The sequence below is a fragment of the Uloborus diversus genome, chromosome 3 (genome assembly GCF_026930045.1).
Source record: "Uloborus diversus isolate 005 chromosome 3, Udiv.v.3.1, whole genome shotgun sequence".
Taxonomy (NCBI): Eukaryota; Metazoa; Arthropoda; class Arachnida; order Araneae; family Uloboridae; genus Uloborus; species Uloborus diversus.
This window is the reverse complement of record NC_072733.1, coordinates 96,844,360-96,858,461: the sequence shown is the minus strand read 5'-3', so window position 1 is coordinate 96,858,461 and position 14,102 is coordinate 96,844,360. Positions and strand designations below refer to the sequence as shown.

Here is a 14,102-nt window from a genome sequence, read left to right as displayed (position 1 = left end):
CTATGATTAAAGTTAAAGTCAAGTGGGATGCCAGGAAGAGACGGACGGGAGCAATAATGGAAGCAGAAAGCGTTGGCTTGAGCCAGGGTGGAGGAGACAGAGGTGGTTCCAATATTGATGATGTTGTTTGACTCGGTGATCCCCTTGGATCTATTAGAGACGATGGCTTTAATCATGCGATAGGCGTTTTTGCTAGATCCAAGATTATTGCATATATTGTTCCAGTAGTTGCGAGATGCTTTTTAAATTTCTTTACGAAGATTAGCGGAGAAATATTTGTATTTAAGCCAGTCGTCACGTGAGACATTTTTTTTTTTTGCTTTTCGGAGGAACTTTCGTTTTTGTCCGAGAAGGAAACTACATTTTTGAGTTCACCATGGAGGGAATTTAGATTTCTGATCTGAGTGAGTCTTCTTGTTGGTGTTGAGTGCAGTAATAAAAAGGTTATGGAGATCTTGAAAGTCAGAATTGTCCTGGAAGTTGCTTTTGATGTGGTTTACTACGCGATTCCAATTATGGCTATTCTTCTGGTGAATTGTAGAGATGTTGGAGGTAAAAATCTGGGAGAGGTCAATGATGATGGGGTAATGGTCAGAGTCAAAAAGGTCCGGGTGGACGTAAAAGTTTAAGAGGGGGAAGAGGTCAATTGAACAAAGTGAAATATCGATAAGGGAGTGAGCGCCGAAGGGGGCCCTATGAGTAGGGGAGCTGTTGTTGATAATGCATATTTTATTGTTGATAATGAAGTTAGCGAGAGAGTCAGCGTTGGGGGAGTTGAACGAGCTGCCCCAATAATTATGATGAAGGTTGAAGTCTCCGAGAATAAAGAAGGACGTGGAAAGGGAATTTTTTAAGTTCTCAAGCCAATCTGTCTGAATTTTGCCTTTGGGAGAATAAATATTGATGATGTCAATTTGTTTGTTGTTGTTCCAGATGCTGACGCCAAGAATTTCGGTATGAGGGGAGTGAAACCGGTTGAGATTAATTTCAGCAGAGGGAAAGGCTATGGGAATGATGGTCATAAGGCCGCCACCCGCGCCCACTCTTCGATCTCTACGATAAATGGTGGAATTGGAAAAGGAAAAATGGTCATTTTTGAAAAAAGTCTCTTGAAAAGCATAAATGTTGTAATCTAAAAAGGGGGACTGGTTAAAGTACGGGCGCTTATTCGAGATACAACGGCAGTTCCATTGGACTAAAGACACACCCTCAGCGACGAAAAAGAACAAACAGAAAAAAAAAAGGCCCACCGGACCGAGGGGAGAAAAAGCGCCAAAAAGAGGGAGGGACCAAAAAGGGAGGCCCACTGTCACCAAGGACCAAGAGAGGAGGGAGGAAGGGCAGGGGTTAGGTTGGGCGGGGAAGTGCTGGGAGGACTGACGTTCCTTTGATCTTTTCGTCCGCCGCCATGTGGACAGCGAGAGTAGAAAACTCGTTTTTGACGTCATAGGGTACACTCCGCGGGACAATATTCACAGCGTATGCCCAAAGAACTGTGGTATTCCTGCCTTAGCTAAAATACAATTTAAGAATTTTTACTCTGTACAAGGATTGTTGAAGAGGCTGTTGAAGGGGCCGAGCCCGCTCCCAGACAAGGCTAAAAATCACTCATTATGAACAGGGCCGTCGCCAAGTGCATTCGTTTGGGGGGTGTTGAAAGTGATTTTGCCGACTGACTCCTGACATTTGCCGACACAAACACACACACACACATATATATATATATATATATATATATATATACATACAGTGACGTACCTAGCATGGGTGACACCAGGGCGATAATTTGTGGTGTCATTCTCCCCCTCCCCCAATCTGTAGGAGGAAAGAAGAAGAAAAAAAATATGGAAACATAAAAACATGATATTCATGCAATTTTCAGAAACAACTATATTTGTGTTATAACGAAATTTTAAGCGTGCTAATGTACAAGAAACATAAAAATGGAGTGTCCGGGGGTTTACCCCCGGAAAATTTCCAAATTTGTAGGCTTAAAAATGCATTTTAGGTGCATATTTCTCAAAAACTTGCAATTACACTTGCTGCAAATGTGACCTTCCAGACGAGTGGCACCCGGGGCGAACCGCCCCCCCCCCCGTAGTGACGCCACTGATATATATATATATATATATATATATATATATATATATATATATATATATATATATATATATATATATATATATATATATATATATATGTAAAGAGTGAAGTCTTTAGTAATGCTATGCTGCTTTAGTAATGCTAAGGGGATGCATTAATTTCGATAAAAAACAATATGTACTGCTCTCCCCCCAAATATTTCCTGAATTGGCATCCGAAAAAGGTGACTTTAGGCTTTGTTGTATATTTTAAGAAAGAGAGGGTGCAGGTTTCTTCCCATTATCTTTTTCGCTGGGGTCAATTTTAGGCTTTATTATGGAAAGGATGGTTTTGGGTGCTTTTCTGTAAAGATTTCTAGAGATAAAGATTTATGCTATCTTTGTTCAAGCGAAGAAAAGTAATGGAAGGGGGGGGGGGGTGTTCGGGGGCCATCCCCCGAAAAGTTTTCAAAATTAAAGTTTTAAAAACGCAGTTTTAAGCTATTTATGGAGACCGTAGGTGAGAGCGTAGGTACTGACAAATGCCCAGTTGACAATGGCAGATTAGCTAGAAAAAAAGGCTGATGAAAAACAGAAAATATAATATGATATAGAGAATATAATATGAGTCATACCATGATAATAATGGAAGGTTAGAAATAACGGGGTTCTGGAGGTTCTCCTCCTGAGAATTTAAAAAATTGTTATTCTGAAAACGAAATTTTAGACAACCTTTGACGATGTTTGGGTGAGAGCAGGCTCGGAAAATTTTTCGAAACTGAAGACTTAAGAATGCGATTTTAAGCTATCTTTGGATCCGTTAGGGAAAGGGATGGGACCCAGGCCCCCCCCCCCTTTGCAATTTTGTAAAATTAAGGTTCCATAGGCAATCATAAACCACTATTAATCACATTAAGGAAAGAAGAGGTGAATGACATCTTTTTAGTGTTGGGAGGGGGGAGAGTGGGGTTAAAAGACTCATCCCCGAAAATTTCTGAGATTGAAGTTCGAAAAACGTATTTTTACACTATCTGTGATGATGTTCAGAGGCTGTCCCTCGAAAAACTTAAACATTTTTTTCTGTTTCCAAAAATGGGGTTTTCGAGTTTTAAATTTGAAACTATTTTCGGTAATACTTTCTCCTCAGCTAACGGGACCAAACATAGCTTTCTAATGTTTTTAGCAGGGACATAGCTCCCAGACACTTTATTCCTTCTCCGAACAGAACCAAAGATGGCTTGAAATTGCATTTTTTGCCACAAGAACCATGGAACCCTATCTCTTCCTTTGAGGTCACGAAACATTAGTTTAAAAGTCCCTTGCCGATAAAAGGCCGTGTCTACCTAGTGGGAAACTAGAGGTCTGACCAGTGAGCCCGGCTCGAAATCAGACTAGTATAAATTTTATCAGTTTTATGGGAGGAAAGGGGCCTAGAAAGCAAACCAACAACCAACAAGGGACCCACCTTGGCTGTCGGTGGTCCTGCTTTCAGGCCTCCAATTTCGAACAAACATAACCTAAAACTTCGCTTTTGAAACTTCAAAATCAAAGATTTTCTTGAGACATCCTCCAAGATCTATATTTTCCCAAACGTCATCAAAATTAGCCTCAAACGCGTTTTAGGCTTTCAATTTAAAAACAAAAGTCCAGTTGAGGTTTCCCGGAGCCACGCACTTTCCCAAACGTCAAAGATAGCCTGAAATTGCTCAAAATTTTGCTGAGTTAAATTCTGAAACATCCCCCTCTCACCTAACGTCTGCAAAGAGTGTCTAAAATTGCGTTTTGAAAACTTCCAAATCCGAAACATTTCCGGGAGAAACTCTTGACCCTCTAATATCAGCAAATATAGTCCTCAAACTGACTTCAATTTTACAAATATTCCGAGAGGTACTCCAAATCCTCTTTCCACGTTACCAAATGTTGCCTAAAATTACTATTTTTACGTCAATTTCCCAAATAGTCTCATTCTGCTCTTTTTACAAGCCCCCTGGCATCTATGGCAGCAACTGAAAGTACAATTTCGACATTTAATGAGTGAGGATCAATTTAAAGAACAGTAATGATGATGAAGAGCGTCAAAGTGGTCTAACTCTGTCTGATGTCAGTACACAGTGAAATCAAAGTCTTATTTATAAATAGCTAAAAAAAATGAAAGCTATTTCAATTTTTAATGTTTAAAAATATTTTCTGAGCATGTTGTAGTGAATTATTAACATTATTGTGGGTGAAAACATCAGTATTTCTGTCTCCTAGTCCTAGTTAAATTTTAATCATATTACTCAAGCACACATTTTGCGGCTATTGATATCTTTTTTAATATACCCAGATTCACGAATACGAGTGCACTGGAGTTTTAAATTATTAATTAATAACTAAAAGCTACCAATTATTAGCATAATTTGTAATGAAGCCTATTTAGCGATTCAATGAAAAATAATCCTCATATAAATAATAGCCTATGATCGAGTAACCCGCGTGTTTCAGAAATGAAACTGCATGATAATTTGATAATATATTTTGGTCATGTTTAACATGCAGGGAAAGGCTTTATCGTGACAAGGCTGAACTGGATCCGGTAACTTAACTGATTTACAGTCAGTTCAGGGGAATGAAGAAACGAAAAAGCGATTAACTATGAGCGCAATCTACTGGAGTTTCGGGTTAATCCACTGGAGTTAGGGTTAAAATTTCAACTATCAAAATATCATCAAACAGGCAACTGCTTCGTTGAAATGTAAAAGAAGAGGAGCAATTTTCACCCGTCATATTTTGACGGGCGACTTTCCAGTTAATGTGATAATCTCTTAAAGGTAAGAATCTAGCTCCGTCCGAAACAGTCTTGGCTTCGCCACTGGGTTTGAGAAACGGGGATCGAAATTTTTCCCCAGAAATTTTTCGAATTGTAGTTCTAAACATATAGTTTTAAACGTCAAACGATCATAAGTGATGTTAGGAAAAGTTGTGCATCAGCTGATTTCTCTCGAAAATTTTTGAAAATTGAAGTTTTAAAAATTCGATGGTAGGCCATCTTTGGTTAACGAGGTTCAGAATCAGAGACTCTCTCCCGAACACTTTTTGAAATTGAATACCAAAAATCGAAATTTTAGACGACGTATTTTGCAGTGATAGCTTAAATAACTTTTAACCCTAAAAAATCAGGAATCATGAACTTTTATTTAACTTTAATTTTTTACCGTTAGAGCGACTGGTGTGAATTTTCATTACTAAATTTTAAATATTTTTCTATATTTGAAACATATTTTGGCGGTCTTTACTTTTCTCCACTTTACTCTGATATTCGTGATGATATCGTGGTTTATAAAAAAGTAGAAGAAACTGTCTTCTTTGTTTATTTATCCACTTTTTAAACTGAAGCTTGTCATGCGTTTCAATACCGCACTCACTACTTTTTTTTCTACTTTATTGGTTATAAAAGTGTTTGAAACGTATTTCAGTTGCCTTTAGTTTGGTAATTTTAATGATGTACATTTTTGAATGTTCCTAAATAATATTTTAAGATTGCATTTTCTTAAATTTTACAGCAAAAAAAAAACATTCGTTTTCCTTTTCTTTCTTTAATTTTCTTTTTCTTTTTTTTTTTAACTTTCAACACTGCGAATATGTAACAGGGGCCAATAGACATCCATTTTTCTATCCCGGCCAGCATCCAATTTACAGCTTTTATTTTTCAATATTTTAATGGAAGATATATAAAAAAGATAAGCTCAAAATAAAAAGCTTCGAAAAATTGCATTAAAATAATCATACCTCTTCTGCTGCATTTCAATAAGGTTCTTTTTTTCCTCAAACCAAGATCAAAAGATCAAATGCTTTCAGATTTTTCCTTCCTTGCCACAAGAAGAATTATTGCTCGTTCACTTGCAAAGTGAAGTTCAAAATTTCAACTAAACTTTTTCGTGCAGTGCTGAATAAACAAAATAACTCTATGTAGGATAGTCATTCAAGTCGTCTGCTGTACTCCTTGATGCAGTCAGCCCTTGAAAATCAAACTCAATGCAACTTTTGTCATCAAGGTTCCACAGCGCAAATAACCATTTTCTTCTTTTGGCGGAAAGGTCACGCAGCAGGGCTCCGGACGGACAGTTCAAAACTAAAACAGTTGATCTAGGATTTCCCTAATTTTCCCTCGAGCTCTTAGTTCCAGAAAAACGCTTTCAATGGCAAAGACCTGGGGAAAGACCCTGAAACTCCGACATTTCTGTGTTTCTTGTACCCCCCACACGACTACGCCGTCTCGGCGGCGACATTTCTGAGTACTACAATTGACCGACAAATGTCCTGACACTTGTGTAGTGGTCGACAAATAGGTTTAGGTATAACTCCAGCAGGGCTAGTAAAATACTATTTCGATTTTTACTCGTTGGGGTAGAAAAAGGGGAAATGGTGTTAAAACCCTTTGAGGGGCAGTACTTGAAAAAAAATTAAAATCTACAAAAAAACTCACTTTTCATAATGTTTTAGCATCATTGAACTGATTTTCATTGGAAAAAAAAATTAGAATTTTTTTTTAATATTGGAACCATACGTTCTCAAGACGAGGACGCTGCCCGTCTGGAACAGAGAAAGCACAAAACGCTGTGCATAGGAAAAGCGCTCTTACAGGCACTAATTCAACTATGATATTTACATTTTTACTGATTTATTGACTTTTAATCTTATGATAAACACATATTCTAATGCAATACGATGGAAATAATTGATATATACATAAATACAAACGCAAAAATAATTTAGCATTTTCGAAAACAATTGTATTCTTATAATTTGGTTCCATTTTAAGTAGTATAAATGTATAAATAAATATATACATATAAATATATTTATATATAAATATAAATATACTATATATATATATATATATATATATATATATATATATATATATATATATATATATATATATATATATATATATATATATATATAAATATATATATATATATATATATATATATATATATATAAATATATATATATATATATATATATATAAATATATATATATATATATATATATATATATATATATATATATATATATATATATATATATATATATACATATATATATATATATATAAATATATATATATATATATATATATATATATATATATATATATACATACATATATATATATATATATATATATAATATTATAAACAGATACTTGAATATAATACGGTTGTAATAGATCGCATATATAAATAAAATTGCACGCAATCAGTGAAGATAAAGTTAAAAGCAGAATAATATGCATGTATCTATATGCAATATTTATAATTATAAAGCTAAAGAGAAATCTAAGGGAACTAGTGCTGCCATCTATTGACTGATGAGAAATGACATACTGAACCGGGGCAATGTCTTCACAGTGAGGACGTATAAAATAAATGTATATTTCTCAATGTTTTTGCACTATTAAAATTTGGTAAAGACATTTATGAAGTCTTAGGAGCCTATAAAAATAAAATTTGTGACTAATATTTTTTAACTCTGGGTCTTAGTACTGAAAAAAAAAAAATCCTCTGACCCTAAAAATTCGCACATTTCAAACCTCTCTCAGAGAAGGAAAAAAGACTTCAATGGTGCTGACATCTATTGAGTGAAAAAGCAACTATAAGGGTTCTTTAACAAATCGATAGTTTTTTTGCAGAGAGCTATATATATTTGAAAAAAAATTGTCAAATATGCGTTCTCAAGGCGGGGACGCTGCCCTTGAAAGGGGTGCGCTCAGAAAGTTTGTTTCAAAAACAAACACTTATGAGTACAAATGTGACTTTGTATTGAAATATTTTCACTTTCTTTCTCTCTATTTTAATTTGCTTTAGTTTAGGCGTCCCATGTATTATTTTTTCCACTTTGATACGGTTTTTATTGATGATACAATTTCATAAATGTGTCGACAGCCAGAAGCTATTGTATCGAGAATTTCCATGGGTTTTTCTATGTAATGTTTGTTCTAAATAATTACTTTTAAAAAAATGTTTGAAACGTGCATCTTGACTGCTCATAGTTTGGTAATCTTAATGTGCAATACAAATTCCCAGGTAATTTCTAAATAATATATTAAGGTTTCTTTTTCTTTTTAGATTTTTTACAGAATAAATACTCGATTAGAATTTACGAATGTCGAATTTAACGTTCAAATCCAAAACGTCCATGACATTCAGAATTAACTCTAAAAATAAAAATTGCCCATTGTAGCTGAAACTGTCGACTGACCCCGTGGCCTCAGCAAAATATTCTTATTCGGCAAAACTTGTTTGATGATTCGGCAAGTTTTGGGACACATTGCCTTTTATTTTTTTAAATTCCTGAATTTTCCTTCTCATATGTGCATTGCATACCCATATTTTATTCTTCGGCAAATTGAGAATTTTCCAAAAATTTAAGTTCGGGGCGTCCTTGGATCAGTGTCGGCAAAATGAAATTTTGTTCATATGAATGTCGTTAAATTGGGAATACGGTGCAATTAGCAGTTGTTGAGTTGATTATGTCTTTCAGAAAAACAGTCGTCAGTATGATCACAGGTTGCACTAGACATGCCTATACAAACTATACTAGTATATACATGTTTTTGATTTTTCTTTCTTCATTAAAAGGTGAAAATGTTTACGCATGGTCAAGCGACACATTACTTTGTACTCAAATATTTTGAATCTAGAATAAATTGAAAAAGCAAAAATGCCGACTCTATAGATGAACTTTCTGAGATGATCGATGCTTTATTGTGTCGGCAAAATGAGCTGTCGCAAAGTAAGCAATCGGCATAATGGGCAGATGAAAAAAATGTTCGTGTCTGCGATATGAATTCATCAGAATGAACATGAAGCGCAGTCAAACATGGTATACATACCTCGCACAAACTCTTCATGTTTTCTTTCATCCCGAAAATGCTTATTATTAATTATAAATCTGTGTACACGTGTATTATACATATTTTAAAAACCAAACACTTCGTGTCGTGAATGCTGAAACTAATGAGTCAAAAATTGCCGACTCTGGTGAATTTGATGATTGGGCACTGGGCAGTGTCGTATTTACGTACTCGGTAAAAGAAGCGCCCTGAAGATGCACGCTCAAGGGAACAGTCGGCGAAAGAATGCTGAATGATCGTGTTTGCTGAACGAAGTGTGAGCAAAATGAAAATAAATGTAAATAAAGATCCTATTCATTATTTTCTCTTGCGCAAAGTACCCAAAAGGTTAGATTTGCAACTTTGAAATATGAAATTGCTAACTTTCGTTTTTTAAAAATTCAATCAATAAAAGCTTTGAAAATCCGAAATATTGAAAATGCCGACTTAAACTGATTTTGCCGACTGGATGAAATCTCTGGGAGGGTGAGACACCCCCCTCACCCCCCCCCTATGGCGACGGTCCTGATTATGAATAAGAATATGAATATTGTTTTCAAGGTTTGATTTTAATTTGGAAATGTCTCATAACATTTGACTAGGGTTTCTTCAGAAATAAGCTCCTGCTCCTGCGCGAAATCTGTTGGCAGGTTATTTTTAATTCGCGTTACGTTAGAATAGACATAAAGGACACATTTGTGGGTAACTATACTTGAAAGTATTGAAAATACCTTTACGTGATGATGGCCAATTACTGAAAAAGTTCTGGAAACTTAAGCTTTCCTTCAAGATTTTCAAAGAGCTCAAAACACACCCAAAAAATAGGAATACAACCTTCTTTTCTGTTTTGAAATGCTTTTTTTTAAATTCAATACTAACATTAAAGCTGCTTCAATAAATAATTGGATGAAGAATTTCAAAATGTTAAGAGTTCAACCCTGTCACAATGCAACTATATGATATTTAATTAGTTTAGTAACGGCACTGTGAGACCGTAATAAATTTCCTTCAACCGTAAAATTACAATGCATTTAGATGTAATGCATGAAATTTCTTTGTAAACATTATTCAATAGATTTTACTTAACAATTTCTTGAACATTGTATCCCCATGCTTAAAATCTTTACTAATAATAAAGCTGAAAGTCTCTCTATCTGGATGTCTGGAGGATGTCTGGATGTCTAGATCTCTGTGACGCGCCTAGCCCGTTCGGCCGATTTTCATGAAATTTGGCACAAAGTTAGTTTGTAGCATGGGGGTGCGCACCTCGAAGCGATTTTTCGAAAATTCGATGTGGTTCTTTTTCTATTCCAATTTTAAGAACAAAACTATCATAAGATGGACGAGTAAATTACGAAATTATCATAACGTGGAACCGTAACATGGGCACAAGCCAATTGGCGAGATACGAAATTATCATAACGTGGAACCGTAACATGAGTACAAGCCAAATAGCGAGAAAATTCACCATACATTATTTGTAAATATACAGGCGAACCAAAAGACCTTTTAATTTTTCTATTACGGGCAAAGCCGTGCGGGTACCACTAGTACCTGCATAAAGTAGCTAGTATATAATAATTCGCAATGATGCGACAATGACTTAAAGATGGGAAAGGGGAGATGGAAAATGAGCACTATGTCGTGATTATCTCAATCATGTATCTATTTTCGTATATGAGCTCTTTTTTTTTTTGTGTGTGTGATCATTTAAAGCTTTCAAATCAGATACATTAATGTTTTTATGATTGCACAAAAGCTACGCCATTTAATTGTTCTTCTGTATTGAACTTTTTTCTCGAGTAAGAACATTTGGAAGAATCCGATATTTGAATGAAAAACTTTCCGAGGACAAAAGGTAGGCCGGCAAAAATATTTTTTTAAAAAAATGGATCACAGAAAAAAACTTTGTAGAATATTCGGAAAGATTTCATTAATTACTGTAACGTAATGTTTTGTAGAATTCAGACATGAAGAAATTTTTCTGTCTACAAACAAGTTAGCTTTATAAATTTGGTGATAATCATTGAAACTTTAAATTTGATTTACGTTGCTAAATTTCAATATGTTATTTTTAAATTGAAGTGATTAAAATGCTGATTAACAATTTCAGTAAACACCTATTAATCTGGACTTCGCTTTATTCGGACAACCATTTGAATGTACATACGGTGTAAATAAAGAAAGCGTAAGCGCACTTATGTATTTTCATAAGGCTGTATTTTTATTTTTTTAACTTTTTCTAATGCAGCTTTATACTTCATTCTCTTGAATTCAAAATACAATTTTTACTGTGTTCAAGCATTTTACTTATGTACATTGGTTTATTTTATAGGTTATTTTGCTTAATTCGTTTTAAACAATCTAGAAGACCTGGATCCTCTATTAGTCTAGGTTAATGAGGTTCTACTTCAGTTTTCAAAAACAACGTTTGTTAAAAGATTCTTGGTCAGAGTTATAGTTACTTCGTAAAAAAAAAAAAAAAAACTTCCTCTAAAAAACATCGGCAGTATTTATATTCAAATGAGGTATCACGAAATTCAAATATGTTTTAGTTATTCCTTATATCTATCTTATCTCTTTCATTTTCTTTGAGACAAGTTTGAAATAAAAATATTATTTTTTTTAAAAGTCTAAACTGACAAAATTATGTACACACAAGAGGAAACTTGACAAGCATAGTAAATTATTTTCATTTCTTTATAAGCTCAATTTTATTGTGCAAAATTTTCGCTTTCTACCCCTTTAAAACACGCATATTGGATAAAGAATATCCAAAACTACGCAAGAGAAACTAAAAATTTGTATTGTAGATTTAAATTATGTTTATTGTTTTTAGTATCGCTTATTAACTTGTCGATGGGACTCAAAACATTTACCCTTGTATTTCATTTCTTTTGAAGCTTAACCTCAAAAAACTTTCAAACATAAAAACGGGAAAAGAGAGTGAAGAATTACGCGCGTACTATACAAATGTCCCAGATCGAGTCTACCCAGTGACGTCACTGGCACTTTCCCCCTCGTTCCTACTTTCGCGGCGCTAAGACCCAGCCCTTCTATCTTCTATAGTCCTGATCCATAGCATTGGAGGACGTGGGGTTAGAAGTGTTAGGGACTTTCCTGGGACGCTCAGGGCTAAGAGGCAATTTGGAAAAGATATTGGTGACCATATTTTGAATGCTAGAGAGGGTACTGTTCATTGCTTGTTCGAAAATTTTAGACTGAATTTCAACAATTTGGTGCTCCATCCTCTTTAGAGCCTCGGTGAGGATACTTTCGACTTTAAGGTTTAGTTGTTCCTGGGAGTTAGGGACACCTTCTATCCTGACAACTTGGGCGAATGAATGATTTTTTTCTTTGCGGTATCTGCGCCTGGCCTCCGGAAAAGATAGACAATTGATACATTTAAATTTTAAAAAATTTGCTTCTTCGATGTACTTAGGGGCATAATTTATCTGAGGCCAAGTGATCCCCCCCTGACAGAGTGCGCACCTTATGGTGTTGCTCCCGCAAGAGGCTGTGGTGTGCTGTTCAGCACAGCGGCCGCATACTGCTTCTGATTTACAATTTTTGGAGCTGTGGTTATACTGAAGACATTGTCTTCTCAAAACATTGTGCAAGCCCTTGGTCTATGGTTCGTGTACCACAATTTGATTGAGGAGGGCAGGTTGGTACCATAAATGGTTACTAAAACCGACTCGCTTTGGTATTTGACTCCTTCTTTGGTGTAAGAAAATCTGCGAAGTTCCTTACTGTATACTCCTTGCTCGTATAATTCGGTGGCTAATTCATTGAGGCTAACTTCAACAGGGATGTTACGAAGAAGGAACCGAGTCGTGGTTCCGTCATTCAACAGTGAACTTTCTGTAGAGATGTTTAGTATTTCTTTTTTAGCTAACAGTTCTTTGGCACATTGCTGCGCTGTATGTTTTCACTATCATGTGATTGGTACGAGTAAAATCAATAGATTCAATCAGATTGTGGTTAATGAGTGACTCTTTTTTTTTTTAATAAGCAAAGGTTTATTACGGGGGAGACCAGCTGAGGGCTGGTCTTTAACTTTGAAAAGAATACAAAAGTTAGAGCCACCGTTGCCAGCAATGGCATCAATGGTGGTCGGGTAATCCGAAATACTTTGAAAAACGTTGGGGTCCTCGATACCTGCCATGAAAATGAAAGCAGTAAAATGGTGCTGACGCAAAAGGAAAAAAAGAAAAACTGCCTTACCTGAGCATGGAAGCACCCGCCAAACCCAAAGACGGCAACTACCTTGGCTCCGCCGCTTGCGGGAGCCACAACCGAAAAAACAGGAAGAAACGAGCGCACAAAAAAAAAAAAAAATAAAATAAAAACTAGGCGAGGAGGGAGTCCGAAGAACAAGAGGGGAGACACCATAAGCAGTCTAAAAAAAGAAAAAAAAACAGACTAAAAGAAAAAGGGCCAAACACCCGGCCCGTGCATCTCCCGGCTGCAACGCAGCGACCACAGCACACGAGAGCTTCGACTAAACTGCCACTGCCACCAAACCACGAGGAAGAGAACAGTTAAGGTTGCAGCCAACCACCAAGCATCGAAAAAAACCAGGAACCTCTTTTTCAATGTAAATTCAGCTTTTGGATGAACAGACATCCGGTAAAATCAACGAGAATTAACAGTAGACAGTTTAAATAGCAAAAATAGCGAATGAACAAAGAAAGCAAGACATAAATTACTTTTAAATAAAAAAAAAACCACCTTCAAAAAATACCCAGGAACTAAAAAGTAAAAAATAACTGATTACACTTACATTCTTTTTCCTACCCCAAACATGGAAATGAAATTTATTTTACAATTCCAGTACAAAAAACAACTAAACTAAACACCGAATTATAAAATAAACACTGATTTAAATTTCTATACGATGAATTATTTTAAATACCTTACTATTTACATTCGATCTCTTAATTTTTAATAACCTTTTGAAGTCGGGGCCCTCCTATAAACAACTACATAACGTAACTGACAACCCACCGAATCCTGAATTAAACACTAATTTAAATATACGCGAAATTAGTCTTTAAAACTAAACCTACTCAGTTACGTTAGGTAGTAGTTTATAGGAGGCCCCGACTTCAAAAGGTTATTAAAAATTAAGAGATCG

General features: G+C 35.3%; 1 protein-coding gene across 5 annotated transcripts in view; it reads right to left on the bottom strand.

The window, feature by feature from the left end:
- Positions 1-14,102, bottom strand: part of LOC129218279 (organic cation transporter protein-like) — a 230,253-nt gene that overhangs the window by 70,951 nt on the left and 145,200 nt on the right. Inside the window, exon 1 of one of the 5 annotated variants that reach the window (XM_054852514.1) lies at positions 13,190-13,258. The exons of the other annotated variants lie outside the window; for them this stretch is intronic. Coding sequence (XP_054708489.1) covers positions 13,190-13,197 — 8 coding nt within the window. The 5' untranslated portion in view covers positions 13,198-13,258. Of the gene's footprint in view, positions 1-13,189; positions 13,259-14,102 lie in introns of those variants that run through there. 5 annotated transcript variants of the gene reach the window in all.